This window comes from Sapajus apella, unplaced genomic scaffold (assembly GCF_009761245.1).
Source record: "Sapajus apella isolate SASKATOON/1434 unplaced genomic scaffold, GSC_monkey_1.0 scaffold39, whole genome shotgun sequence".
In the NCBI taxonomy this organism is placed as follows: domain Eukaryota; kingdom Metazoa; phylum Chordata; class Mammalia; order Primates; family Cebidae; genus Sapajus; species Sapajus apella.
The window spans coordinates 18,130,718-18,157,408 of record NW_022436979.1 but is presented as its reverse complement, the minus strand read 5'-3'; the positions used below and the strand labels follow the sequence as shown (position 1 = coordinate 18,157,408).

Below are 26,691 nucleotides of genomic sequence, written 5' to 3'. Positions count from 1 at the left end.
CATTTTTAGTGCTGAGCTTATTCCATTGTGTGATTATACCACAGTTGATCCAGCCTCTTACTGATGGACAGCTGAGTTGTTTTCAGGTTTAGGCTATTTGAATAAAGGTGCTGTGAACTCTTCCCCACCCCCCCCCCCCCCCCCCCCCCCCTCCCCCCCCCGAGACATAGTCTTGCTCTGTTGCCAGGCTGGAGTGCAGTAGCATGATCTCAGCTCACTGCAGCCTCTGCCTCCCGGATTCAAGCAATTCCTCTGCCTCAGCCTTCCGAGTAGCTGGGACTATAGGTACATGCCACCACACCTGGCTAATTTTTTGTATTTTAGTAGAGACGTGGTTTCACCATGTTGGTCAGGCTGGTATTATCTCCTTACCTTGTGATCCGCCCTCCTTAACCTCCCAAAGTACTGGGATTACAGGCGTGAGCCACCATGCCCAGCCAGTGAACATCCTATACACGTTTTTTGCGAAAATGTTTTCATTTCTTTTGAGTAAATAAAAAGGAGTGAAGTTGCTGAGTTACAGGGTAGGCATATGTTTAATTTTACAAGAAACTGCCAAACTTTGCAAACTGCATTCCCAAGGTGGTTGTATAATATAACTTTATACTCCTACCAGAAGCTGCACAGTTAAAAATGTTACTAAGAATATAATGAACAACTTCATTTGAATAAATTTAAAATAGGGGAGGCTAGTAGGGAGCAGGGGATAGGGAGAGGCTAGTCAGTGGGTACAAAGTTACAATTAGATTGGAGGTGTAAGTTCAGGTATTCTGTTGCACAGTAGGGTGACTGGTTAACAATATGACACATTTCAAAATAGCTAGAAGAGAGTATATTTAGTCTTCTTACCACAAACAAATGATAAATGTATAAGGTGATGGATATGCTGAATACCCTAATTTGATTTTTACACAATACATATATGTTTTGAAACATCACACTGTTCCCATAAATATGTATAATTACTATGTGTCAATTAAAAACAAATTTTAAAAATGAATCCAGTTCCCTTCCAAAATAGATGAAAAGGAGATACCATCCCTCTCCTATATTGCAACACATAAATATCTAGAAAATGCAAAGCTACTGAAGCTGGATTTTGAAGAAGAAAACTAAAATAATCCTATAACTATTAAATTCAAACACTAGTTTTACGTTTTTTTAATTAAACTAACAAAAACCCCTCAGTTCTTTATAGTTTTATGGGCAGGTCTAACACAGCAGTCCCCAACCTTTTTGGTACCAGGGACTGGTGTCACGGAAGACAATTTTTCCATGGATGGGGGTTGGGGATGGTTTTGGGATGAAACTGTTCTATCTCAGATCAGTCATGATTAGTTAGATTCCCAAAAGGAGCTCACAACCTAGATCCCTTGAATGTGCAATTCACAATAAGGTTTGCGCTCTTATAAGAATCTGACAGGAGGCAAAGCTCAGGTGGTAATGCTCACTCATCCCCCTCACCCTGCCACTCGCCTCCTGCTGTGTGGCCCAGTTCCTAACAGGCCACAAACTGGTACCAGTATGTGGCCAGGGGCTTGGGGACTCCTGATCTAACAGACATTTAATTCTAATCTTAGGGACACTGCCACCAAAAGATAGACCAGAAAAGAGACCCTGCATTTATGGAAACTTGATGAATGCATGACAGAATTGTTGTTGCTGGGCAGTGGGAAAGGTGGTTCTGTGACAGTGTTTTCCCTATAGAAAAATGAGACCGCCTCTGACTTGCACACATTAAAAAGTAGTTTTGAATTGAAGGCTTAAATATCACAGGTAAAATTGGACAATTTTTAGAGAAAATACAGGAGTATCCATAAAAAGACAACTTAGTAGCAAAAGGGGCAGATGACACCAACATTTTTACAGAAGACGAAACAGTAAAATAAATATTTGAAGGGAGTCTGTTCTTAATCACAGAAATTTAAATTTACAGCTACAATGAGACACCCTTTTGCACCTTCTAGTTTGGCAAGTATTTTAGTCTCTCAAGTCCATATTTAATAAAGATGTTGTCAGTGGAGATTCTTAACCACTGCAGATATAAAGAGATATAAGCGCTTTGAGAATAATTTTGGCCATTCTCTGGCAAAGTTGAAAAAACATTCAGACTTTGAAACCTAGCAGTTGCTGGTGGGTATATTTACTAGAGGAATTATTGAACATGGCTGTGAATCATGTATGTAAGTACTCTTAACATTGTCTTTCATGCTAGCAAAATACAGCAAACAACTTATCACATTAGAATTGATAGATAAATTGCAGTATATTTATGGAATGGAATACAAAAGCAAAACTTATACTGGTGCATAAGCAATTATAAAAAGGTCCAAAGCATGCAAAACTAAACTCTACATTGTTTAGGAATATATTCCTGTGCAATAGAATTATAATGAAGAGTAATATAAACACACAGTTTAGAAAACATTGGAGTCGGGTACGCAGAGTGCTTCCAGTGTCTTGTTAATGCTCTCTCTGTCTCTTCTTTTGTTTTTTGAGACAGTTTCGCTCTTGTTGCCCAGACTGGAGTGCAATGTGATCTCTGCTCAGTGCCACCTTTACCTGCCATGTTCGAACGATTCTCTTGCCTCAGCCTCCTGAGTAGCTGGGATTACAGGCACTTGCCACCAAGCCTGGCTAATTTTTTGTTTTTTTTTCTTAGTAGAGACAGGGTTTCACCATATTGGCCAACCTGGTCTTGAACTCCTTACCTCCAGTGATCCACCTGCCTCAGCCTCCCAAAGTGCTAGGATTACAGGTGTGAGCCACCGCACCCGGCCAGTGCTCTCTTCAGCTATACTGTGGTCCTATGGGCATCCCTTTTATTAGGCATTTTTATATTACACACTTATAAATGTTCTCATGTGTATAAAATAACTCATCATAAATCAATTTTGATGCCAAAATAAAAAGAGTTTCACTCTTGTTGCCCAGGCTGGAGTACAGTGGTGCGGTCTTGGCTCACCGCAACCTCCACCTCCCAGGTTCAAGCGATTCTCCTGCCTCAGCCTCCCGAGTAGCTGGGATTACAGGCATGCACTGCTATGCCTGGCTAATTTTGTATTTTTAGTAGAGAAGGCGTTTCACCAGGTTGGTCAGGCTGGTCTTGAACTCTTGACCTCAGGTGATCCACCCGCCTCAGCCTCCCAAAGTGCTGGGATTACAGGTATGAGCCACCACGCCCTGCCAATGTTTCTTAATTAAACTTAAAAAAAAATTGTTTTGAGTGTTCTGAGAGCTTGGGGAAAATTTTATTTAGACTGATAAGATTTTTAGATACTGTGTCTTTTATAAAAGCAGAACCACTTTTTTCAGATTACCGGTTTTTCTAAAAATCATGGAGTCCTGAGTTTAGGTGAGTAGGGATTTGTCATCTTCCCTCTCATTGTTGTAATAGGCCTATGAAGTATAGATACTATTATTTCCCCCATTTTTACAGATGAGAAATTGAGACTTAGGTTAAAAAACTTGTCATAAGTGGGTTCAGCCAGTGTTTTGGGTATGTATTAATGCCTAACAAACTACCTTAAAACTTAGTAATCTAAAACATGGATTAGAAAACTTATGTCTGGGTTGGATGGGGCGTGGTGGCTTATCCTTGTAACCCCAGCACTTTGAGAGGCCAAGGAGGGTGGGTCACTTGAGGTCAGGAGTTTGAAACCAGCCTGACCAATATGGTAAAACCCCATCTCTACTAAAAATACAAAAATTAGCTGGGCATGGTAGCACGTGCCTGTAATCCCAGCTACTCAGGAGTCTGAGGCAAAAGAATCGCTTGAACCTGGGAGGCAGAGTTTACTGGGAGCCAAGATGGTGCCATTGCACTCTAGCCTGGGCAATAAGAGTGAAACTCTGTCTCAAAAAATACATATATATCTACAATTCAGATTTAGTCCATTGCCTGTATTTGAAAATGAACTTTTATTGGATCACAGCCAGATTCGATTTTCTGTGGATTGTCTGTGGCTGCCTTCACACTGCAATGGCAGAGTTGAGCAGTTGGCCCATTAAGCCAACGGTAGTTACTGTCTGGCACTTCACAGAAGTTTGCCAGCCCCTGATTGACAACAGCCATCGTTTAATTTGCTTACAGTTTTGCTTTGGTCAATTCTGTTTGTTTAATGGCTGAGCTAGGGTGGAAAGTCTAAGATGTCTGTGTTCATGTGTCTGGTGTCTTGTTCCTCCTGTATGTGCCCTCTTTTTCAGTGGCTAGCTTGGGCTTGCCTCTTCTTTGGTAGTCAGAATTGTATGTGACAGTTGACATACAAGAGGGAGCATTGCAGGAGCTGAAAAGCAGAAGCTGCGGATCCCCTGAGACCTGGCCTTTTACTTCTTCATGTTCTGTTGATTAAGGCAATCATAGGGCTATCTTAGATTCAAGGGAACGGAAATAGGGAAGAGTGGCAAAGAATTGGCGACTGTCATTAATCCACCACAGCCAGGAGTTGTGCTCAGGTTATTGTGAATCTGGAGACAAACTCCCAGTATGTTTGTCAGTATTACAGTATTAAACAAGGAGTTAGTTATGGAAGAAGAGTAGACTATCCTGCCAATGGCTTATGTTAACATTATACAGAAAATTGGGGGCTGGGCATAGTGGATGCACCTGTAATCCCAGCACTTTGGGAGGCTGAGGAGAGAGGATTGCTTGAGCCCAGGAGTTCAAGACCAGCGTGGGCAACATAGTGGGACCCCACCTTTCCAAAAAGTTTTCAAAAACAGCCAGGCGTAGTGGCATACACCTGTAGTACAAGCTGCTTGGGAGGCCGAGGTGGGAGGATTACTTAGCCTATACTTTGAGGCTGTAATGGTGGTGATTGTGCTGCTGCACTGCAGCTTGAGCAACAGAGTAAGACACTGTCTCAAAAAAATTTTTTAAAAGAAAAAATTGGGATATGCTTTGGAAATTGATAATAACACCTTACAGATGTAATTTATAGATTTTGTAAATGCATTAACAGATACTTTCTTGCTTGAGTCTCAAAAGAGCATGGTTTTATTTCTTCTGTTTATCATTGAGGAAATGACCCCTGGAAGGTTAAATGACTTGCCTGAGATCTTCTGACTAGTAAGAAAGAAGCTCAAACTAAAACCAAGGTCTTCAGATTCCTGTCTGGTATATTACTACAATTATTTAAATAGTAATCTTGCTGTATCTTATGAGTGGCCTATCCGATGGATTAAAATTCAGAAAATACAGCTAACAGTGAAGAACTTATCCCCAGTAATGTTAAATAACAGCAGACTACTAAATAAAGACACAGGTGATTAAAAGGCAGCAATGCTTTTGGTTGCTTTAGCAGAAATAGGAAAACCAGCAAGACAGCAGTTAGAGTGAAAGTGTATGTAGGGGTTTGCAAGACTATGCACAGGGATAAGAAGTGAGTACGGCTCCTTTTCTGATTCTTGAAGTAGGTGTCTTTTACAATTCAGTGGGACTGTTTTTGTGTCAGGCTTTCAGAACTCTGGACCTATAGCCAAAATATGAATAATCAGCATATTATCTTAATATTCTAGATACTTCCAATACTGTGCATATGTGTCTGGACGGAAAGAAAACCAGTGACATCATGGAGATGAATGTTGTTTTGCCTGAATTTGGCAAAGTCCACCAAGAGTATACGTAAGTCTTTTGATGATGTGGTATATTTACCTAATAAATTTCCCTTGAAGCACCATTTTTGCTCATCCTACAGTTTTTGTTATGTACTTATTTTCATTGTCATTGTTTTAGATATTTTTACATTTTATTATTATTTTTTCTTTAATTCTTTGGAGAATTTATATATTTTTATATGTCCACATATGTAGACATTTAAATTTACATTTTTGTATTAACTTTCTGTCTTAAATATGTTGTGGTCAGAGATCATGGCCTGGTGATACCTATTTGCTTTTCTTAATTTTGAGGCTTTCTTCATGACCTTGTACATCATCTTTCTAGAATTTCTGATCACTGAATCTAGATAGAATCTGTAATTATTGGATCTATGTTTAGTTTTTCTTGGTACTTCTATTCATTTGTGCAGTATATATTTAGAGACTATCAGGAAAATCATGTTTAAAATTGCTCTGTTTTTCAGATTGGACATTTTATCTGGTCACCCACCCTATTCCTAACCATACTTTCTTTGTCTTAAAATTTACTGTACCTGATACTAATAAGCATCATCATTTTCCTTTGCTAGCGTTTGTCAGATTTTGCATTCTTTTTAATTTCTTTTACTTTCAACCTTTCTGTGACCTTAAATTTTTATTTCCTTATTAGTCTTCTTAAATTCAGTATATCAGTCTTTGAACTTCAACTGTTGAGTTTAATCCATTAACATTTATTGTAATTATCGCTGTATCTTGAACAATATGTTGATAATGTTTTCACTTAACTTTTTTATTCTACTTTTTGATGTTCTGAATTTTTTTCACTTTAAAAAAAATTGTGTTTATAACTTCCCACCTTTAATTCTAGATTAAGGTAGATAAAATTTCCACTTTTGTCATGTGCGTATGTCTCTGTTTTTAAGACAATAACAAAATTTACTTAGGTATTTGATCCCTTTTATATATTTTCTTGCAACATCCTATAGCTATGCATTTAGTCTTATTTAAATAATTTATCCAACACTTCATTGTGGCTCTTTATGTTGCAAAACTTCTAAACCCTCTGATTATTTTGATTATATCCTTGAATTTGAATGACAGCTTAGCTGGATATATTTGAGGTTTTAAATTATTTTCTTAAATGCTTTGGAAACTTTGTATTCTTTTACATCAAGTGTTGCTTTTGAAAAATTTGATGTCTAATTCTTACTTCTTTATATGTGGTCTGTTCTTTAGCTCTCTAAACTGTTTTTTTTTCTTTGATATTCTTAAATTTCACTGTATTGGACCTGACCTTTTCATTCCAAGGTTTTTGTTAATTTTGACTTTTATTTTATTTTTGGGATGGAGTCTCACTCTGTCACCCAGGCTGGAGTGCAGTGGTGCAATCTCAGTTCACTGAAACCTCTGCCTCCCGGGTTCAAGCAATTCTTCTGCCTCAGCCTCTGGAGTAGGTAGGACTACAGGCGAGAGCCACCATGCCTGGCTAATTTTTTGTATTTTTAGTAGAGACGGGGTTTCACTATGTTAGCCAGGATTACAGACATGAGCCACCATCCCTGGTCTATTTTTTTTTTTTAATCTATTGCTATCGAACACAATACATTTTTTAATTCTAAGAATTTAAAACAATTTTAATTTTCTTTTTTGTTCTCTAATTATTATCCTTTGCTTCATTCACTGGGAGATTTCCTCACTCTAAGAAATTAGATTTGCTAATTTATTCTCAGAAATATCTATTCTGTCATTTGTCTCACCTATTGACTTCTTTATTTAACTTAGCTTTTATATTAATATTTCTGCTTTTGTTTTTTGGGTTTTTTTTTTTTTTTTTTTTTGGATTGGAGTCTCACTGTGACCCAGGCTGGAGTACAGTGGCGTGATCTTGGCTCCCTGCAACCTCCACCTCCCAGATGGTCCCAGGTTCAAGTGATTCACCTGTCTCAGCCTCTCAAACAGCTGGGATTACAGTTGTGAGCCACTCACACCTGGCTATTTCTGGTGCTTTTTTGTGTCTTCTTATATTCATGTTTTATGCTACTAATATCTTCCTTAGAATATCTGTTGGGCTAATTTAAAATTACTGGATCAACTATTATAAAATATCTGCTTCTGTTAAGGTTTCTGATATGTGTTTTCTTTTTGAAATAATTGGGTTCCTCCAGTGTCTTGTTATTCCAGCCTCTGAGCTTATTTTCCCCTGGGCTGTCAGCTTCTGTCAGACAGTGTGGATTGAAGAAGGTCAAACCTCAGTCCCTGTTAGTGCCAGTGAGTGCAGAAGGTGTGGGGTAAGCCCTATTGGGCAGCCTCAGCGACTCATCTCACAAAGCAGCCTGTCAGGTCAGCACTTCACCCCTCGCCCTCCAAAGAGGAGCAGCAGGAAGAGAAGATGGACTCTGAGTCATCATTCTCCAGCATGGGGGTTTGGCCAGGGAAGGGTGAGGAAACAGCTGCCCAAAGTCAGTCAGCCTTTCTTGTTTTTCTACAGGCCCCACAAGCCCAACCCGAGTTTCAGTCTTGAGGACACACTGATAGAGGTCTGAGTTGCTGCAGGGGCAGGGGAGCGGGGGTGGATCAGGTGCACTATCGATGAGATCGGTGATGGGAAGAGGCAGTAATCAGCTTCCTTCAGCTCTCTGTTCCTTCCCTGGCCACAGTGCGACCTCTCACAGCAGTCATCCTCTCTACATGACCTCCCCCTCAGGGTTTTCACAGCTTTCTCCATTTTCTCGGTGGTGTTGCCTCTAGTTCTGGGTTAGCTTGGGGAAAGGAGCCAGCCTGTCATGTGAACTCATCATTATCATTGTAGGAAGTGCCTGTTTGACTCTTCTGTACTGTATATTCCAGAGCCAGTTTCCTGTTAAAAGTAGCGCAGTTCTCTTAACACACTCAAGACCGTCTTGCTTGTGTTATCCTTTTCCCATTCACAAATCTATTATAGGAAGCTTATTATAGATTCCTGTTGTTTTAGGGGAAAATGGCATTGTAAGTAACTGGTAATAAGTTCTTGATAAAAGAAATGATTTAGAAGAGGCATAGTAATTTTCTTAGACTTTTAACATTGCAGTACAACCTTGTGTTTTTGTCATACCAAATTCTGGGGAATCACTAATCTCATCTTGTTTCCTTGACAATATGGTGTTCTCAGCTACATCAAACACGCCACTCTTTTGAAATTAAGTCAACTACTATTTAAAGGTCTGTTTTTAGTATCCTGTACCTAGCACTCACACCTTAATAGCTTCATTGTTACATCAGTATAAACGGATGATAAGCAGGTTATGTATAAGTAGGGAAGTATTCCATGAAATGCAACATTACAAACTCTTAGAATAATCTATAGCTGATTCAATTAATTGAATTTTGCCAGACTTTTATGTTGCTAGAATTTGGAAGGGCTGTCTCGTGTAGACCATCACCTTTGTGATTGAAAAAGCCACATGCAAAGGCCTGACCAGTTCTTATTTTAAAAAAGCTTTCTTTAGATGGGGTCTTGCTGTGTTGCCCAGGCTGGTCTCCAACTTCTGCGTTCAGGGGATCCTCCCACCTCAGCCTCCAGAGTAGTTGAGATTACAGGATGTGCCACTGTGACTGGCATATTTAAAAAATACTTTAACATCTGAAAATCATGATTTGATATTACATTATCAAATAATATATTACATTAGAAATTATTTTTTAAATGGGGCATAAACTTAAAAATTAAGCAGCTGTGGTGTCACATGCCTGTAGTCCCAGCTACACAGGAGGCTGTGGCAGGAGGATCACTGCAGCCCAAGAGTTTGAGGCTGCAATGAGCTATGATCACACTACTCAGTCCAGCTTGGGTGACAGAGTGAGACCTTATCTCAAAAAAATAAATTAAAAAATAAAAAATGTTACACCTGTATGTGGCACTTAACCCGAATGGAGCTTCCAGGACTGGAAGTAGCTCTCGGTGTCATTGAGTGAATCTGAAGGCCTAGGACATTACTGTTACACACCTGTAGACTTTATAAACACTGTACACTTGGGCTACACTAAACTTAAAAACTTTTTTCTTTAGTAAACAGTTTACCATAACTTTTTTACTTTATGAACTTTAAATTTTTAATTTTTGACTCTTGCAATAGCACTTAGCTTAAAAGCACATTATGCAGCTGTATATTTTCTTTCTTTATATCCTTATTCTATAAGCTTTCTTCTATTTAAAAAGTTTGTTCTTTTAACTATTATAACATTTTTGTTAAAAACTAACACACACACACACACACACCCCCACACACCCTAGGCCTACGCAGCGTCTGGATCATCGACATCACTTTCTCCTACCTCCACGCCACATCCCACTGGAAGGTCTTCAGCACATGGAGTCGGCATCTCCTGTGCTAACAGTGCTTTCTTCTGGGATACTCCTGAAAGACCTGCTTTACAGTTTACTTTTTTTTTTTTAAATAAGGAGAAGTACATTATAAAGTAACGATTAAAAGTATAGTACAACAAGTGTACTATATTATAGTACAAATAACAGTCATTTATCATCAAGTATTATGTAGTATATGTAATTACATGTGCTGTACTTCTACACAACTAGGCAACACTATAGGTTTGTTTACACCAGCATCACCACAAGTATATGAGTAATGCATTGTGCTATAACATTATGTCAGCAGTGGTGTCACTAGGTACATTGTATGTGCCATCCACTGTTGACTGAGACATTGTTACGCAGTCATCATTTTAACACATTTTCTTTTTGTTGTTTTTTTTTTGAGATGGAGTCTCTCTTTCACCCAGGCTGGATTGCAGTGGTGTGGTCTTGGCTCACTGCAACCTCCGCCTCCCGGGTTCAAGTGTTTGTCCCACCTCAGCCTCCCTGAGTAGCTGGGACTACAGGCGCATGCGACCACGCCCGGCTAATTTTTGTATTTTTAGTAGAGATGGGGTTTCACCATATTGGTCAGGCTGGTCTGGAACTCCTGACCTCATGATCTGCCCGCCTCAGCCTCTCAAAGTGCTGGGATTACAGGCATGAGCCACCGTGCGCAGCCTTAACACATTTTCTGTATCCATTCATCTATCAGTGGACACCTGAGTTGTTTTCACCTTTGGGCTATTGTGAATAATGCTGCTACAAACATTGTGTACAACTGATACTCAAGCCCATGCTTTCAGTTCTGTGTGTATACCTAGAAAAGGAATTGCTGGATCATATGGTAATTCTATGTTTAATTTTTTTTTTTTTTATTTTTAAGAAACTGCCAATACCGTTTTCCACAGTGACTATATAATTTTACATTTCCAGCAGCAACACAAGGGTTCCTATTTCTGTACTTTCTCACCAATACTTGCTGTTTTGTTTTTTAATAATAACCATCTTAATGGGTGACTGAGCCAAGCCAGGAGAATCAGCCTGGCCACCAGATCTCTTCTCCCCAATGACAGGGACCTGAAGCAGTTTGTGTGAGCTTTAAAGTTTCTGAAGAACTAAACACCCGATTTATGGCTACTTTTGGCCAATCCAAATGTGTTACACAGTTGCCCTTCCTCTTGCCAACAGGCAAAGAGGGAGGGAATAAAGTCTGCTGGGTATGTCAGGTAGTAGGAAAAGACTGGAATTAGCCTAGCCATAGGCATTTCTACCTTACTTGGTAATCACCTGTGAGGTTGGTCAGTATCAAGGAATTAAGATGACCCCATACCAGAGGGCTTAGGAAAAATATTTTTGTTCTTTTTCTTTTGCTGATAACATGTTTCCAGTATTTTTTCAGCCTGAGAAAATGCTGCAGGCTAAACATTGCCATCTTAGTTATTTAGAATGGTGCTCTCATAGTTCAGTGCAGCACTATCCATGATAGCAAAGACTGAATCAACCTAGGTGCCCATCAGCTGTGGGTTGGATAAAGAAAATATGATACCTGTAAACCATGGAATACTGCACAACCTTAAAAAAAAAAAAATGTTCTTGGCAGCAATGTGGATGCAGCTGAAGGTCATTATCCTAAGTGAATTATAGCAGGAACAGAAAACCAGATACTACATGTTCTTGCTTATAAGTGGGTGAACATGAAATAAAGATGGCAGTTGACTGGGGACTCCTCAAAGAAAGAGAGGGATTCAAGAGCTGAAAAACAACTTGTTGGGCACTAAGCTCGCTACCTAAGTGATGGGGTCAGTTGTACCCCAAACTTCAGTGTCGTGCAGTATACCCATATAATCCCTTAATCTAAAATGAAAATTGAAATTATAAAAAATAAGAGATTTTTAAAATTAAAAAGTATATGCCAAATTGTATGTGTATGTTTGTTTATATGTTAAGCAAATGAAACGCCTGACAAAATCCATTATGGTACTTAGACTTTTTTTTAATTCCTCTACAGAAAAAGAATAGAATCTAAAATTTGTAAGGCAGCCATGGACACATTTTATTATAACGTTAAAGAACAAATCACCAAATTGGTAAGCTCCCTGACATACATTTGTTGGCCTAAGGTTTTTGTTTTTCACTAATGCTGAAGCAGCATATTGTTGTCTTAGAAAAGCTTGCATTTGCTGGCAGTATGGTTTTAAACTCATTAGAACTACCCATATTCTACATAACTTTTTAAACTAAATGTGATACATGTGAAACTAATTTACTTTTGGAAAGTAATGTACATATATATTTTTTGTTCTGTGTAGCTTAAAGAAAGCCAGACGTTGAGAAATCTGAAAAGGAAGAATGCTAAGGTAAATTATTTATGTGATGAGAGTCATAGAGTCAAATACAATACTGACGTAGAGTTACGTGAAGACTTGACTCTGAGTTTACAGTCTTTGGAGTGTGAATAGATTTCATAATCTTGTTAGGCTTTTATTTGCTTGATCTTGTGGTTGATTTGGTTGGTATTATTAATGCAAGGTAAGGAATGGGGAGCCTAATCACTTTTGATTCCTAAAGCTGCACAGATGTCAAAATAATTGTTTTTATAATTAAAGACAGAAATTTAAGCTTTTTATTAATGTCCCAAAGTCAGCTCAAAAATGACTACCAAGTCCAAAATGACCACTTATATGGATATATATTAACATATATTTATTGCTTTTTTGAATGTCAAAAAGCACAACCCTTTAGAATAAAGAATTGCTACAGGTAGAAGGATAGCCTGGGAAGAATACTGGGTTAGGGGTCAGGAGACCTCATGTCTAGTCCTGGCTCTGCTGTTTCAATGCTCTACCTCCCATACGCTGTACACCCCTGGGTCTGCAGTGGGCGATAAGCTCAAGAGCCTCCTTTGCTCACCTGTAAATGGTTGGACCAAATGACTTCCGAGCATCAGAGATGAGTCCAGGAGTGGAAGTCTACCTCTACATTTCAAATAGAAATGGACTTAAAATACATACATTTTCCTTCCAGTGATTACAAGCTTTGAGGTGTTTCTCTTTTTCTTTTCAGTTTTAAATTCTCACTGGTCATTTCTGCATTGCTCATTTTGAAATGGGAACATTATGAATGTCTAACAGTGGAGTATTAGGTAATCACTAAAAGTGACTAAATGGCTGAGATAATAAAATATATTGAAATGTTCCTTTTAAAATAGAGTGGATCACAGCACTCCCCTGCTTTGATAGTTCCCTAGTGCGCCTAGATAAAATCTTACTTTACAGGTCACAGGGTCCAGTAAAGACCTGACTCCTGCTTTTCCCCAGTCATTCTGAAGATACCCATGCTTTTCTTTTCCAGAGTTCTCTCTTCTTTTCCTTTATAGCAAGTATTGCAAGTTGTAATTACGTACCGTTTGTATGTAATGTCTGTCTTCCCCATTAGACCAAAGTCTGTGATGGTAAGAATTGGGTCTGTCTTGTTTTCCACTGGACTTCATTACCTGGCAGTGTATGTGGCAGTGCTCAAATAGTTACAAAGTTAATTTTAACACAAATGATTGTGTTACTTAGATGATTTCAGATATCGAAAAGAAAAGGCAGCGTATGATTGAAGTCCAGGATGAACTGCTTCGGTAAGATACTATGAAATCTTGTTTGAGCACTTACCTAAAAGGATGTAATTACAGTGTGTCATTTAGGGGAGTGACAGTTGCCGCTGTGTCATATTAAAGCCCCGGGTTATCTTCGCACTCGGATACTCAGTGAAGGTAGGGTGTGCTACCTACTTGCCTAACCCTTTAGCAAAGGAGAATTCCACACTGACCTGTCTCCACAGATTTCTCAGCTCTGGCCTTAAGAGATTTAATGCGTAGATTCTAGAATTCAGCTGCCTGGGTTGAATTCTAGAATCTATGCATTGAATGAGTGGGTTGAACCCAAGCTCTGCCACTTACAGGCTGTGCAACCTTGACCAAGTTACTTAACGTCCCAGTGCTTAGTTCCCTCTTTTGTATATAGGCATAATAATGGTCATACTTCATAGAGTGTTGTGGAAGTTTAATGAGTACATATATAGAAAGTGCTTCATAGGGACAGGCACACACAGCAAGTGCTGTATAAGTGTTGACAATTGTTGATATTGTTGAAGGGTATGCCTTGGAGTGGCACGCATGTGAACCAAATCCTAAGTGTGGGCCAGGTGACCTTACCAGGCCCTGCAGGCCAGGGCTGCCCCCAATTTCTGGTTAGGAAGACGGGAGCACACATCAGCTTCAGGCCACAAGTATGTTTTGAGGCCAGGGCTGTTGTGAGAGCTAGAGTAGTAAAGCTGTGCCAGATATGCTCTCCATTCCTGAGCTTTAAAATAGCTTGTGAAAGAAAGTGATACTGTCAGAAAAGAACGTGTATAATTAAAAGTTGAAACTTTTAAAACTTAGTCAAAACTAAGTTTAAAAAAGAGTGCCAGGCCAGGCATGGTGGCTCACGCCTATAATCCCAGCACTTTGGGAGGCTGAGGCAGGCAAATCACTTTAGGTTAGGAGTTTGAGACCAGCCTGGCCAACATAGCGAAACCCCATCTCAACTAAAAATAGAAAAATTAGCCAGGCGTGGTGGCACGCGCCTGTAATCCCAGCTACTCGGGAGGTTGAGGCACGAGAATTGCTTGAATGGGGGAGGCAGAGGTTGCAGTGAGCCAAGATCATGCCTGGGCGACAGAGTGAAACTATGTCTCAAAAACAAAAAGACTACAACAGGAGTTTAATGGGGAGAAAGCGGTTGTCTAATCTGTTAGTTTCTTTTTTTTTTTTTTAATAAAGAGTTTCACCATGTTGGTCAGGCTGGTCTTGAACTCCCAACCTCAGGTGATCCACCCGCCTTGGCCTCCAAAGTGCTTGGATTACAGGCGTGAGCCACCACGCCCGGCAATCTGTTGGTTTCTAAATCAAGTCTCTGGACAGGTGCTGGCCTGTGATAAGGTTTTCATTGACCCAGCCCAAAATAAGAAAACTAAAGGTAATAAGGAAAGCTGACATTTACAAGCTTCCTATGTGGCAGGGCACTTTCTTAAATGCTTTCTATGCTAACTCATCATAATCGCAGTCCTATGAGATAAGTGGTTAAAGCTACAGTCAGGCCTGGTTACACGTGTCTTCAGTGTGAGACTACTGAGACTTGTCTACTGAGACTGACTTTTGTTTCTTTTCTAGATATAATTTTAGAAGTTGAGAAATGTATTTTGAAAAGCCGTAAGAAAAACTATGGTATATCATTATTTTTAACTTGCCATATGAAAACCTAAGGCACAGGGAGGTAACTTGCCCACGGGCGCATCTCTAGGAAGTTGGGGAGCCAGGATTCACTGTCAGCTGACTCTAAATCCAGCCCTCCTGGCCATGGCTGCCAGCTCAGTAGTGAGTTTTCCCCAGTGCTCCATTTGTTCAATGTAAAGAATTGTTAAAGAAGACTTTTCTTTTATGAAATTAGAGAATAGTTTTGTGTGTTTTTTGGCAAAATGCAAAATTGGCAGCCTTTGCCCCTCCTTTTTTTGCTGATCCATAACACCCAAGTTACCCCTTTTTATTTTATAGGTGAAGAAACTCACCCACTGAGAGATGAAGCAGTTTGCCCAGGGTCACACATTCTTCATCCAGGCACTGAACTGATAGTCTTCCACTGGTTTTATTAGACTTTAGAAAGTGGACAAATTTGCTAAGAGGAAGAAACACTGGGAAAGCTTTTTGTCTATGGTTTCTGTGTTAAACTGTAGTGCCCGGCTCTTCTGGCGTGAGCCGCTGAATGTTAGCCAAGCATACATTTGATCCAGTAGTTCCCAAGACTTGAATGGCTTGATGAATTTTGCATTTATAAGTCATATTCTTCTGTGGATGTCACTGCTAATTATTCATTGTGCATTGTATTTCAGAGATTATTTTTTTTCCTATGTTTTAAACTGAAACCCAGAATCTTAGTCATCTAGTTGGCCAACCCTGGTTCTTCATACTCACTCAGCGTACCTGTATCCTCAGTTTCACACACGATAGGCCGGTACATTTTATTATATGTCACTTATTTTTGTTTTAGGATGGAGCCACAGCTGAAAAAACTACAAACCAAATATGATGAACTTAAAGAGAGAAAGTCTTCCCTTAGGCATGCAGCATATTTCTTATCTAATTTAAAACAGCTCTATCAAGATTATTCAGATGTTCAAGCGAAAGAACCAAATGTAAAGGAAATGGTAACTCTAATTTACTTTTTATCATGCTTCAGAAGATGATTGTGGGAGAATATTTGCATGCTAGAGTATCAGAAGCTTTGGGGAAAGACAAATGGAGAGTCTACCTAAGCCAGTGAAACTTCATTATATCAGCACTTTTCTTAGCTACTTAAGGCTGGAGGAGTAATGTCTAGAATCGCCGATTTGTTTAAGGTATTTTCACTCGGACAGCTGAATTTCATCAAGGGAAGTTTATATCGTATGTATAAATCTCAACTGAAAAATCACATTCTGCTTTTTTACAATTTTCATTCCTGTAAGACCACTCAGCCATGTTTGAAAGACCAGGCATTTCTATTTTGTCTAGCCCATGTTCACAGCATCTTTCGTATGTGAAAAACAAGCCATTTTCCCATATAACTGGTAGGTATGATTTTAGAAGTTAAGTAATAGGCTGGGCATGGTGGTTCACACCTGTAATCATAGGACTTCAGGAAGCTAAGGCAAGTTAGATCCCTTGAGCCCAGGAGTTCAAGACCAGCCTTGGGTGATGGTGAAACCCCATCTCTACTAAAAATACAAAAACTAGCCAGGTGGTGGTGCATGCCTGTAGTCCCAGCTACTCTGGAGGCTGGGGTGGGAAGATCACTTGAGCCTGGAGGTCCAGGCTGCACTGAGCTGTGATCACACCACTGCACTCCAGCCTGGGTGACAGAACAAGACTTTGCCTCAAAAAAAAATTAAGAAACATTAAAAAGGAATATAGTAGGAAAACAGATTTATTAATACATTTTATAGTTGCTTCTGGATTTTTACTGCAAACTTTGCTACTGTTATCCACCTCAGATTAATAGAAATGTTTTAAGTTCTAGAAAAAAAAAAATTTGTATACCCTAATAGGATTTTATATAAAATATGTAGATATAATTAAATGTAATGTATACATATATTTTATGATCAGATTTGTATTCTTCTAAATTCAGTGTTAAGGTTTTGACAATTATCTAAGTTAATTTTCCTGAGCCTAAAGGTTATTTGTATATTAGAGATCTAGAAATAGAACACTTTTAAAGGTATTTTTTTTAATTACCTAACTAGTCCAAAGTTTGATTTGGAGTTTGGTTACTCAGTTTGGGGAAGTTACGTGTATCATTGATTCAGCTTGAACATAATACTTCGGTTAAAAGCGAGGTTTAGTGTCTCTGCCTTGTCTGGATCACACCACTGGATGAGCATCCTGATCTTGGTGTGACCTGAGTACCTTTTTGCACTTCTCTTGTAGTTACTGTCCTTTTTGCCTTAATGATGGTAGATATTTGGGTATATGTCTTACCTCTAAACACTTAGTGACAAATGTGAGTTGTTGACTTTATCCCTCCCTAGAGCAGGTGCCTGGGAGAGCTTGAACACATTAGCTTGTCAAATATTTGTATAAAATCCCAGTATCGTGTATGGTAGTCATGGTGTGACAGCTTCTCTGCTGTCATCTTGAAAACATGATATTAAACAGCAAACTATCAAAGTATGATAAAATTCTGTAAGGAGAAATTAATCATGCACCCTTAGATACAATTTGCAACTGGAAGTTTGACTTTAATTACTTTGAAATCGTGAATTAGATATTGTGTGTGCTATTTTATGTTGGGTTTGTATTCTAATTTTAACTTTAATCATTAAGAACATTCGGATTGGCAACCTTTGAGACATTTAATTGATTTTCCCAATAATCTCTCTAGATGATAGGTTTTACTTTAACTGAAAGAACTAATGGAATGAGAACACCAGACCCATAAAAGTTTTTAAGAAAAAAAAAAAAAAAAAAAAAAAAAAATCTTACAGTTTTCTGTGAGCAGACCCCACACAGCACAAGCAGACTTGCCCAAATCAAGTCTTGACATGTCCCAGGCATGATTTCCTATCTTCAGTAATAGAGATGACATAGTTCTTTGAATCATCTGGGATGAGATCAGTTCATGCTTTGCAGAGCAGCTCCTAACAACTTTGTGATCAATTATGTTCTAAGGAAATGGATGAAAACCAATTTTCTTAGTGGTCCTAGTTAAAAATGAAAGGAGGACTAGTTAATGGAAAGCTCTATCAGAATTTGCATTGGTCATAAGATTGAGCTATGTAGGGACAAGGTTATATAAGTTTTGATATTGCTAATTATATAAATTATTTTCTTTCAACAGTATGATTCATCCAGCCTTCCAGCTCTGTTATTTAAAGCAAGAACACTTTTGGGAGCTGAAAGCCATCTGCAAAATATCAACCATCGGTTAGAGAAGCTCCTTGACTAGAAATGAGAAGAGCAGTCTACTAAAACGTGCCTATAGGAAGACTAGTCTCATGCTGTTAGCTTTTGAAACTGTACTTTATTAAATAAAGTTTTGCAAAGCAGTTAAGGCCTACTTACCAGAATCTAAAATTTGTTATTCCAATTAAATGGTTGTGAACAATGTTAAAATGGCATCAGTAGTTTTAGAGGCCATAATCTTTTCTGGTTAATATCTTCAGTAATTTTAAAATGCTGACACCTTGTCTAATCAGCCCCAGATATAAGAGTTGTAATAAACTTGTAAAATTAAGTTGATGTGAACATAGACTAATTTTGATTAATAAGGGGGTTTTTACTGAATTTAAGTACACCAAAATTGGAAAACAGTGATAAAACTTAGTTTATGTAAACAGGTTTAACAATATATTTATCAAATCTGATAGACATCAGGCAAATTATAGCCTGGTGACAAGTGTCCACAGTGAATTAGCTACTCTTGTAATACTTCTATAATTAGTTCATCAGGAATTTCATCCACTTCACTATTGTAACTCAGAAGACTGTTCTCTGCCGCTTCAGCTAATTCAGCATCTTCAGTAGCTTCTAAAAAATAAGCATCATCAATGCCATTATTCCAGTCTGTGTCAGCAGATGCACCTGTTGACAGCTTGCTAGGTGATGGCTTATGAGGATTCTGGGTTTCACTGCTCCTAGTTTCATCTGTTGTAAGCTCTTCTTCCTTTATTTCAGTGGAGAAAGGTGAGCGAGTGGGATATGAAAATATTTACTTAGCATATGTGATTTGACCATATACTCTATGTTAAAGTAAGGCATTAAGTGACAAGATACTATAGTGAATATGCTGGAGGAATGCTGTCTCTGATACCTCACCATGGGAATGAGTGCACTGATTGAAACGTTGCTGCACTTAAGCTTAGGCAAAACTTGAAACTGCAAATTTGAAATTACATCAATTATTTTGCCATAGAATGTCTTTACGATGGATATTTAGTTGATCCTCCCACTAAATAATTTTATTTATGTAAAGAATGTCCTTATTCAGTTTAGTGGCACATGCCTGTAATCACAGCTACTTGGGAGGCTGAGACAGAAGGACTGCTTGAGGCCAGGAGTTTGAGACTAGCCTGGGCAACATGACACCCCCTCATTAAAATACTATAAAAACTCCTTTAGCTACATTCTTAAATATTAGGAGATGAAGAGTTTTGATGTCTACAATTTAAGAGTCATCAAAAATAAGAATGCATACGTATACAATAGAGGGAGAAGGCGAATGTAACCAAATGCTAACAAATGGCAACCCCATGAAGGACAGATGGCAGAGTTCCCTATTGTACATTTCTGTAGGTTCAGGTGACCAATGAAATAAGATAATCACTGCAACAGAAAAGCAAGTAAATAACACCAACTGGTAATTTAGTTTAAAATATTTTTTAAACAAGTGAAGCAGGAAAGGCAAAATGTTAACTGAAAACTAAGTGATAGTTACATGGGTGTTCATTCTATTCTTTATCTTTTATTATTTTAAAAGGTTATGTCCAAGTAGTGGTAATATATTACACCAGTTACTTTCAACTTGGCATTTTGAGGTGTTAACTGGATTAGCAGAAAAAATACTTTAAAAATGCACTGCAATTGTGAATATCTAAATCACAATCTAGACCAACAAGGATGATGCAGTCATCCTCCTCTTGGCGACAAAGTTTATTTTTTAAAATTTACTTTGTTCTTGTTTCAAAACGTTTTAACCTGGTATTTTACCAGAGAATCTGGCTATCAGTTATTTTATGTCCAGCTCTTGCAGACCAAGAACGGGATTTCCACCATTCCAAACGGAGTTTTTTCGAGAGACATGTTTTAAGACAGTAGATACCAGATTGAGTTTTCTAGAATATAAAATCAATCACTTGTTCTGCTTGTAGCAGGTAATTTTTATTCTAACCATAACACTGTAAAGGAAAAAGCTGATAGATGTGGCAAAAAAAAAAAAAACAACTAGAATTTAAAAGTATAAAAAATACGTCAAAAAAGTACTTAAGTTATTGCAAATAAGTTACAGAAAAATGGACAGAATAGGTACAGGCACTTCATTAAACAGCGAATCTGAAAAGAGTTCATTAAAGAAATGCAAATTAAAACAACTGAGGTACCCCTTTTGCCTACCAGATTAGTAGTGATCGAGGCAAACAAGCACTGTTGGCAAAGTGCGAGTAATAGGTGCTTTCATCAATCTGTGGAAGTCTAATATCCTGTAATTCTTATAGAGAGCAATTTGGTAATAGGTACTGCTGAAAATATTTGTGATATTTTTTAAGTGGAAGAAGTGAAATGTGTGCTACCACTTCAGAAAAAACATGAGCATACATAAGTTCTGAAAGGTACATGTCAAAACATGTATCAGTTATCTCTGGTCAAATGAGGAAGATTCTTTCCTCTTGCTTTTTGAGTATTTTATAATTTTATGTAGCTCACTGCAACCTCCTCCTCCTGGGTTCAAGGGATTCTCCTGCCTCAGCCTCCCAAGTAGCTGGGATAACAGGCACACTCCACCACACCTGGCTAATTTTTGTATTTTCAGTAGAGACAGGGTTTCACCATGTTGGCCAGGCTGTTCTCGAACTCATGACCTCAAGGGATCTACCCTCCTCGGCCTCCCAACCAAAGTGCTAGGATGACAGGCATGAGCCCCGGCATCTGACTAATTTTATGTATTTTCAATTCATTCCACAACGCATGCTAATTATTTGGGTAAATAAAAAATCTTTTAAGAGAAAAATGCTGGTTTGGCCATCTGGTAATACCTACCAAAATTAAAATTGAATATGCCCTTTGACACAGTTCTACTTCTAGAAATTCATCCTACAGATACAGATGTTCAAAGAAACACAAAGATGGGTATTTTGTTAACTTTCAAAAGCAAAACATGGGAAACTTCTTAAATGTCTGGAACTGATGAAACCGTACATCTCAAACAGCAGTGAAAAGATGTGTATTATGAGGTATGTGCTGAGATGGGAAATTCACTACAATATATTCCTATAATGCGGTCATAAGTGAAAAGAAGGTACCAAATGTTTTTCAAAGCTGTGTGGACACTACTCATGGCTCATGTATACTACTGTCAAGAACTCCCTGGTAAGGAGGAAGACACTAATATCTGCACTTACCTCTTTGAAAAGAAACAGGAGACATACTTCAGCAGGTAATGGGAAACCTGAATCAGAAAGATAGCAAAACTATTACATATTATAGCTATATATTTTTTACTTTGTGGTAAAGGTAAAAATTAGTAACTCACAGTCAGATTTGAAGTTTTCTGCTTTACATACGGGGTCATGACATTTTTGATACCAAACTTCGTTTTTCAGATCAACCAGAATCCTTTATGTTAAACAAAAAACAAAAAAACTAGCATTAATACCAAGACTGGGTGGAAAACAAAATCCACCTGCAATGCTGTTCCGAGAAATGCCTAAGACTTAAAAATGGAGAAAAAAAGTAAAAGCATGGAAATAGGTGCATACCAATTAAAATGATGGTTGCCAAAAATCACACAAAATGAACCGTAGGGCAAAAAGTAGATACCAAAGTTCCCCCGGAAGACAACAATTTCAACCTATATTCGCCAAATGATACAGCTGCAAAATGTGTGAGTAAAAATGGACAAGACTACAGTGATAAGCAAATCTACCATAAATCAAGGTTCTTAAACATTTTCAGTAATTTATAGATCAAATAACCACAAAAAAGGTCCAATAAGGATACAGAAAACATGAATGACAAAAAGCAAGAAGTTTGATCTAATAGGTATATATGAAGAAGCTCTTTATAAAATAATCAATTCCATGCTAACTATAAAGTGAATTTTATCAAAATTATCGGTTCATACAGAACACATTCTCTGAGCATAAAGCAAAATTTAGAAATAAAAAGCTAATAGAAATAATTTGGAAATTAAAAACATTTTGAAATAGCCAATGGCTCAAGGGGAAATAGTGGAAATAGAAAATGCTTAGACATGAATGGACTGGAAGTGTACATATTAAAATAAATGCAGTTAAAGTGACCTTTAGAGGACAATCTTAAAAGCTTGTTATGGGCCAGGTGTGGTGGCTCACACCTGTAATCCCAGCACTTTGGGTGGCCAAAGTGGGTGGATCATGAGGTCAAGAGATCGAGACTATCCTGGCCAACGTGGTGAAACCCTGTCTACTAAAAAATACAAAAATTAGCTGGATATGGTGGTGTGCGCCTGTAATCTCAGCTACTCAGGAGGCTAAGGCAGGAGAATCACTTGAACCCGGGAGGCGGAGACTGCAGTGAGCCGAGGTTGTGCCACTGCACTCCAGCCTGGTGACAGAGCGAGACTCCGTCTCAAACAACAGCAACAACAAAAAGCTTGTGTTTTGAAAGAAGAATGGCTAAAGATACATGGATTAAGTAACTAAACTGGAAAATGAGCAACTGAATAAACCCTAATAAAAGGCAGGTGACCAGGCGTGGTGGCTCACACCTGTAATCCCAGAACTTTGGGAGGCCGAGGCAGGTGGATCACAAGGTCAGGCATTTTGAGACCAGCGTGACCAACATAGTGAAACCCCATCTCTACTAAAAATACAAAAAATGAGCCAGTCATGGTGGCGGGCACCTGTGATCCCTGCTACTTGGGAAGCTGAGGCAGGAGAATTGCTTGAACCCAGGAGGCAAGAGGTTGCCATGAGCCAAGATCACGCCACTGCACTCCAGCCCAGACAGCAGTGCAGAACTCCATCTCAAAAAAATAAATAAAATAAGGCAGGAAGTCATAAAGAGCAAAAAGTAAAAAGAATCAACAAGGCCTACATTTGAATAAAATGAAATTCGAGTAAAATTGCCATTTTACCATAAGGCAAAGACACAAATGTTATTAGAAATTAAGTGCAGCATACATTTTTTTTTAAAAAAGTATATGAACAATTTTTGCCAGTAACTTTGAACTTTGTAAAATAGACAAAGTACTAGATAAAAATAGGCAAACTTAAGCAACAGAAAACCTAAACAATCCTATAATCACTAAAATTCTTAAAAATTTGATTAACTAGTCTTAAAATTTTCCCACATTTCACAGAAAAGGAAACAAGATGGCTAACATTCCCTGAGGTAGTCAGTGAGGTGTGGGGTAGGGAGGTGGAAAGGGACATGTACCCAGGAGCAAAAAAAAAACGCAGGTGACTTAAGTCTAATCTTTCCTTAAACATTCTAATAACAGATTCCCCAACTGATGAGCTAATGCTGTGGCTCCCCAACTGTACAGTAAAGTGCCCTGGGCACTGGAGGATATTGAAACATTTCTAAAAAACACAGGGAAACTTGACATTTGTTGAGCAATCAGAAAACGCCTTGCTTGCAGTTCACATGGTCAACGTGACACTGTACTTCATTTCTTTCATTTATGTTCCATCTTTGTAGAGCTGCGCTTTGGGGGTGTGTCTGTAATAAAAAGCACCATTGCCAGGCGCGGTGGCTCACACCCGTAATCCCAGCACTTTGGGAGGCCGAGGCGGGTGGATCACGAGGTCAAGAGATCGAGACCATCCTGGTCAACATGGTGAAACCCTGTCTCTACTAAAAATACAAAACATTAGCTGGGCATGGTGGCGCGTGCCTATAATCCCAGCTACTCAGGAGGCTGAGGCAGGAGAATTGCCTGAACCCAGGAGGCGGAGGTTGCGGTGAGCCGAGATCGCGCCATTGCACTCCAGCCTGGGTAACAAGAGTGAAACTCCGTCTCAAAAGAAAAAAAAAAAAAAAAAAAAAAGCGCCATTAACATCAATGGAGAACAAGATATTAGTTGGGAATGGTGGCATCTAATCTGATTCCAAGAATTAAGAGGGCATACATAGGCCTGACGAGGTGGCTCACACCTGTAAGTCCAGCATTTTGGGAGGCTGAGGCAGGAGGATAGCTTGAGGGCAGGAGTTCAAGACCAAACTGGACAACACAGGGAGACCCCCATCTACAAAAAATTTAAAAAGCCAGAGATGGTGCCACCCCTGCAGTCCAAGCTACTTGAGAGGCTGAAGCAGGAGGATAGCTGAAGCCCAGGAGATGGAGGCTGCAGTGAGCTGTTGTATTCTGCACTCAAGCCTGGGCTGTGCCACTGTACTCAAGCCTGGGAGACAGGGTAAGAACCTGTCTCAAAACAATGAGAAAAAAAAAAAAAAAAAAAAAAAAAAAGAGTGTATAACATCCCATTAATAAGTAACTATTTAAGAACGAAATGAAAGTTTTTTGCTTTTTTAAGTTTATGGATACTATTATTCAAACTGCTGCTAAATTGTCAGGACATAAATACTTATCAAGTTGTTTGAAAGTAACTAATTCATTAACAGAACTCCTATTTATTTTGGCCTCAGAGAAAATGTGAAAAAACAAAGACACCAGGGGAACCATGAACCAAGAAAATCTGGTAACTTCTGGACCAAATGCTAGGTCAGTCCTTACCTACAGAATGCTCTTCGTAGGATGCTTCTGACTTTAGAATTGCATTTGGTAAATCAGCCCGGAATCTATGGATTATGAGGCATGCTTTCCAGGAAATGTCACCCAGCTATGCAACGTGAGTATAAAATGAGGTATTCATAACCTTGGGGCTTCCTGCTGTGTGCAGGGATTGCTCACTTCTGCCTCGGGTTCCTGCCTGAGTCAGAGAGGGCAGAAAGGGGTAGGGGAGCCAGGCCAGATGCCCCAGGCCTTGCTCTGCCCCATTTGTGCCTTTTCAGTCCTTGTGTCCTTACATTATAGTAAAGCTTGATACTGGGCAAGATTTCTGATTTGTTTGAATGTAATTCAATTCCCAGTCCTTAACTTCATTAGTAATCAGGGAGATTCCCATGAAAACCACCATAGTGTTTTATCCCTGCCGGATGAGCAAAATCAATTTTTTTTATCCTAACAATACTAAGTGCTGGTGAGAATATGGAGCAGTAGAAAATTTCAAAACACTGCTGGCAGCACTATAAACTGACACATCCATTTGGGAAAACAATTTATGATCTAATAAAATTAAATAGTGCATATTGCATGAGGTAGCAAGTCCACTTAGAGAAACTCTTGCACGTGTGTACTAGGTCATATGTACAAGAAGGTTCCCAGCTTCATGGTTCATAACAGCAACCCAAATGTCCACTGTGGGAAAATAAACTGACATGTTTATGTTTACATACATGGCATGCTATACAATAATGACACAAAGAAGCAAAATCTACATGCTGCAACATGGGTGAAGATCACAGATATGATACCGCAAGGCAAGTGAAAAGACCTTTTTTTAAAAAACAAGCAAAGGAAAATAGTATATTGTTCAGAGATATGAACGTATATGGGAAGAATCATAAAAGCAAGAAAAAGATGAACACAAAATCCGGAATAATGGCTACAATCTCTGCGGGCCAGGGAGAGACGGAAATGGAGGCTGGGCCCACAGGTGCTTCTGAGGTTTGATCAGGTTCTGGTTCTGAAGATGGGTGGCAGATATGACAGGTATTTTAATCTTTAAAATGTGCGAATAAAAGTGTGTTTGGCTGGGTGTGGCTCACACCTGTAATCCCAGCACTTTGGGAAGCTGCAGCAAGGGGATCACTGGAGGTCAGGAGTTCCAGACCAGCCTGGCCAACATGGTGAAACCCCATCCCTACTAAAAATACAAAGATTAGCCAGGGTAGGAGCACGCATTTGTAATCCCAGCTACTTGGGAGGCTGAGGAAGGAGAAGTACTTGAACCAAGGAAGCAGAAGTTGCAGTGAGCTGAGATTGCACCACTGCACTCCAGCCTGGGCAAGAGGGCAAGACTCTGTCTCAGAACATTTTTTTTAAAAAGTGTGTTATCTCTACTTTTATATGTATGATATATTCCACAGTTAAAAAACAGAATAGATTACGGATATATAATTCAAGGTGGTATGGTCATCATATGATAATGATTTTTTGGGAATATGCATAGAAAAAAGAATAGAAGATACTCAAACTGGTAACTGCAGTTATCCCCAGGCTGTGGCACTATGGGTGATCTCTTCATGTTTTCTGTTATAGCTTTGTGTAACGAGCACATAGTTTTTGCAAGCTTTTTTTAAAGCTGAATTAATCTAAGTATATCAAGTATGCACTGGACCACGCTACCCAATGTCCTTTCAGCTTCCCAATTGGTCTCCCACGCCGCGCACATAGGCCGCGTATGCTTGATACAGGAGTTGC

At 38.9% G+C, this 26,691-nt stretch overlaps 2 protein-coding genes across 10 annotated transcripts in view; one reads left to right on the top strand and one right to left on the bottom strand.

Moving 5' to 3' along the window:
- CENPU (centromere protein U) overlaps positions 1–18,747 on the top strand; it is a 35,632-nt gene extending 16,885 nt beyond the window's left edge. The window contains exons 8-13 of one of the 2 annotated variants that reach the window (XM_032298765.1): positions 5,518–5,623; positions 11,958–12,036; positions 12,259–12,306; positions 13,513–13,574; positions 16,024–16,180; positions 18,352–18,747. In XM_032298765.1, the coding sequence (XP_032154656.1) occupies positions 5,518–5,623; positions 11,958–12,036; positions 12,259–12,306; positions 13,513–13,574; positions 16,024–16,180; positions 18,352–18,459 (560 nt within the window). In that variant the 3' untranslated portion in view covers positions 18,460–18,747. The remainder of the gene's footprint in view (positions 1–5,517; positions 5,624–11,957; positions 12,037–12,258; positions 12,307–13,512; positions 13,575–16,023; positions 16,181–18,351) is intronic. The other variant, XR_004275351.1, reaches the window with a different exon arrangement.
- A 71-nt stretch (positions 18,748–18,818) lies between these two features.
- Positions 18,819–26,691, bottom strand: part of PRIMPOL (primase and DNA directed polymerase) — a 34,968-nt gene continuing 27,095 nt past the window's right edge. For all 8 annotated transcript variants that reach the window (XM_032298759.1, XM_032298761.1, XM_032298764.1 and 5 more), the window contains 3 exons: positions 21,757–21,839; positions 21,626–21,672; positions 18,819–19,176 (listed from right to left, as the gene is read on the bottom strand). In XM_032298759.1, coding sequence (XP_032154650.1) covers positions 18,928–19,176; positions 21,626–21,672; positions 21,757–21,839 — 379 coding nt within the window. In that variant the 3' untranslated portion in view covers positions 18,819–18,927. The remainder of the gene's footprint in view (positions 19,177–21,625; positions 21,673–21,756; positions 21,840–26,691) is intronic.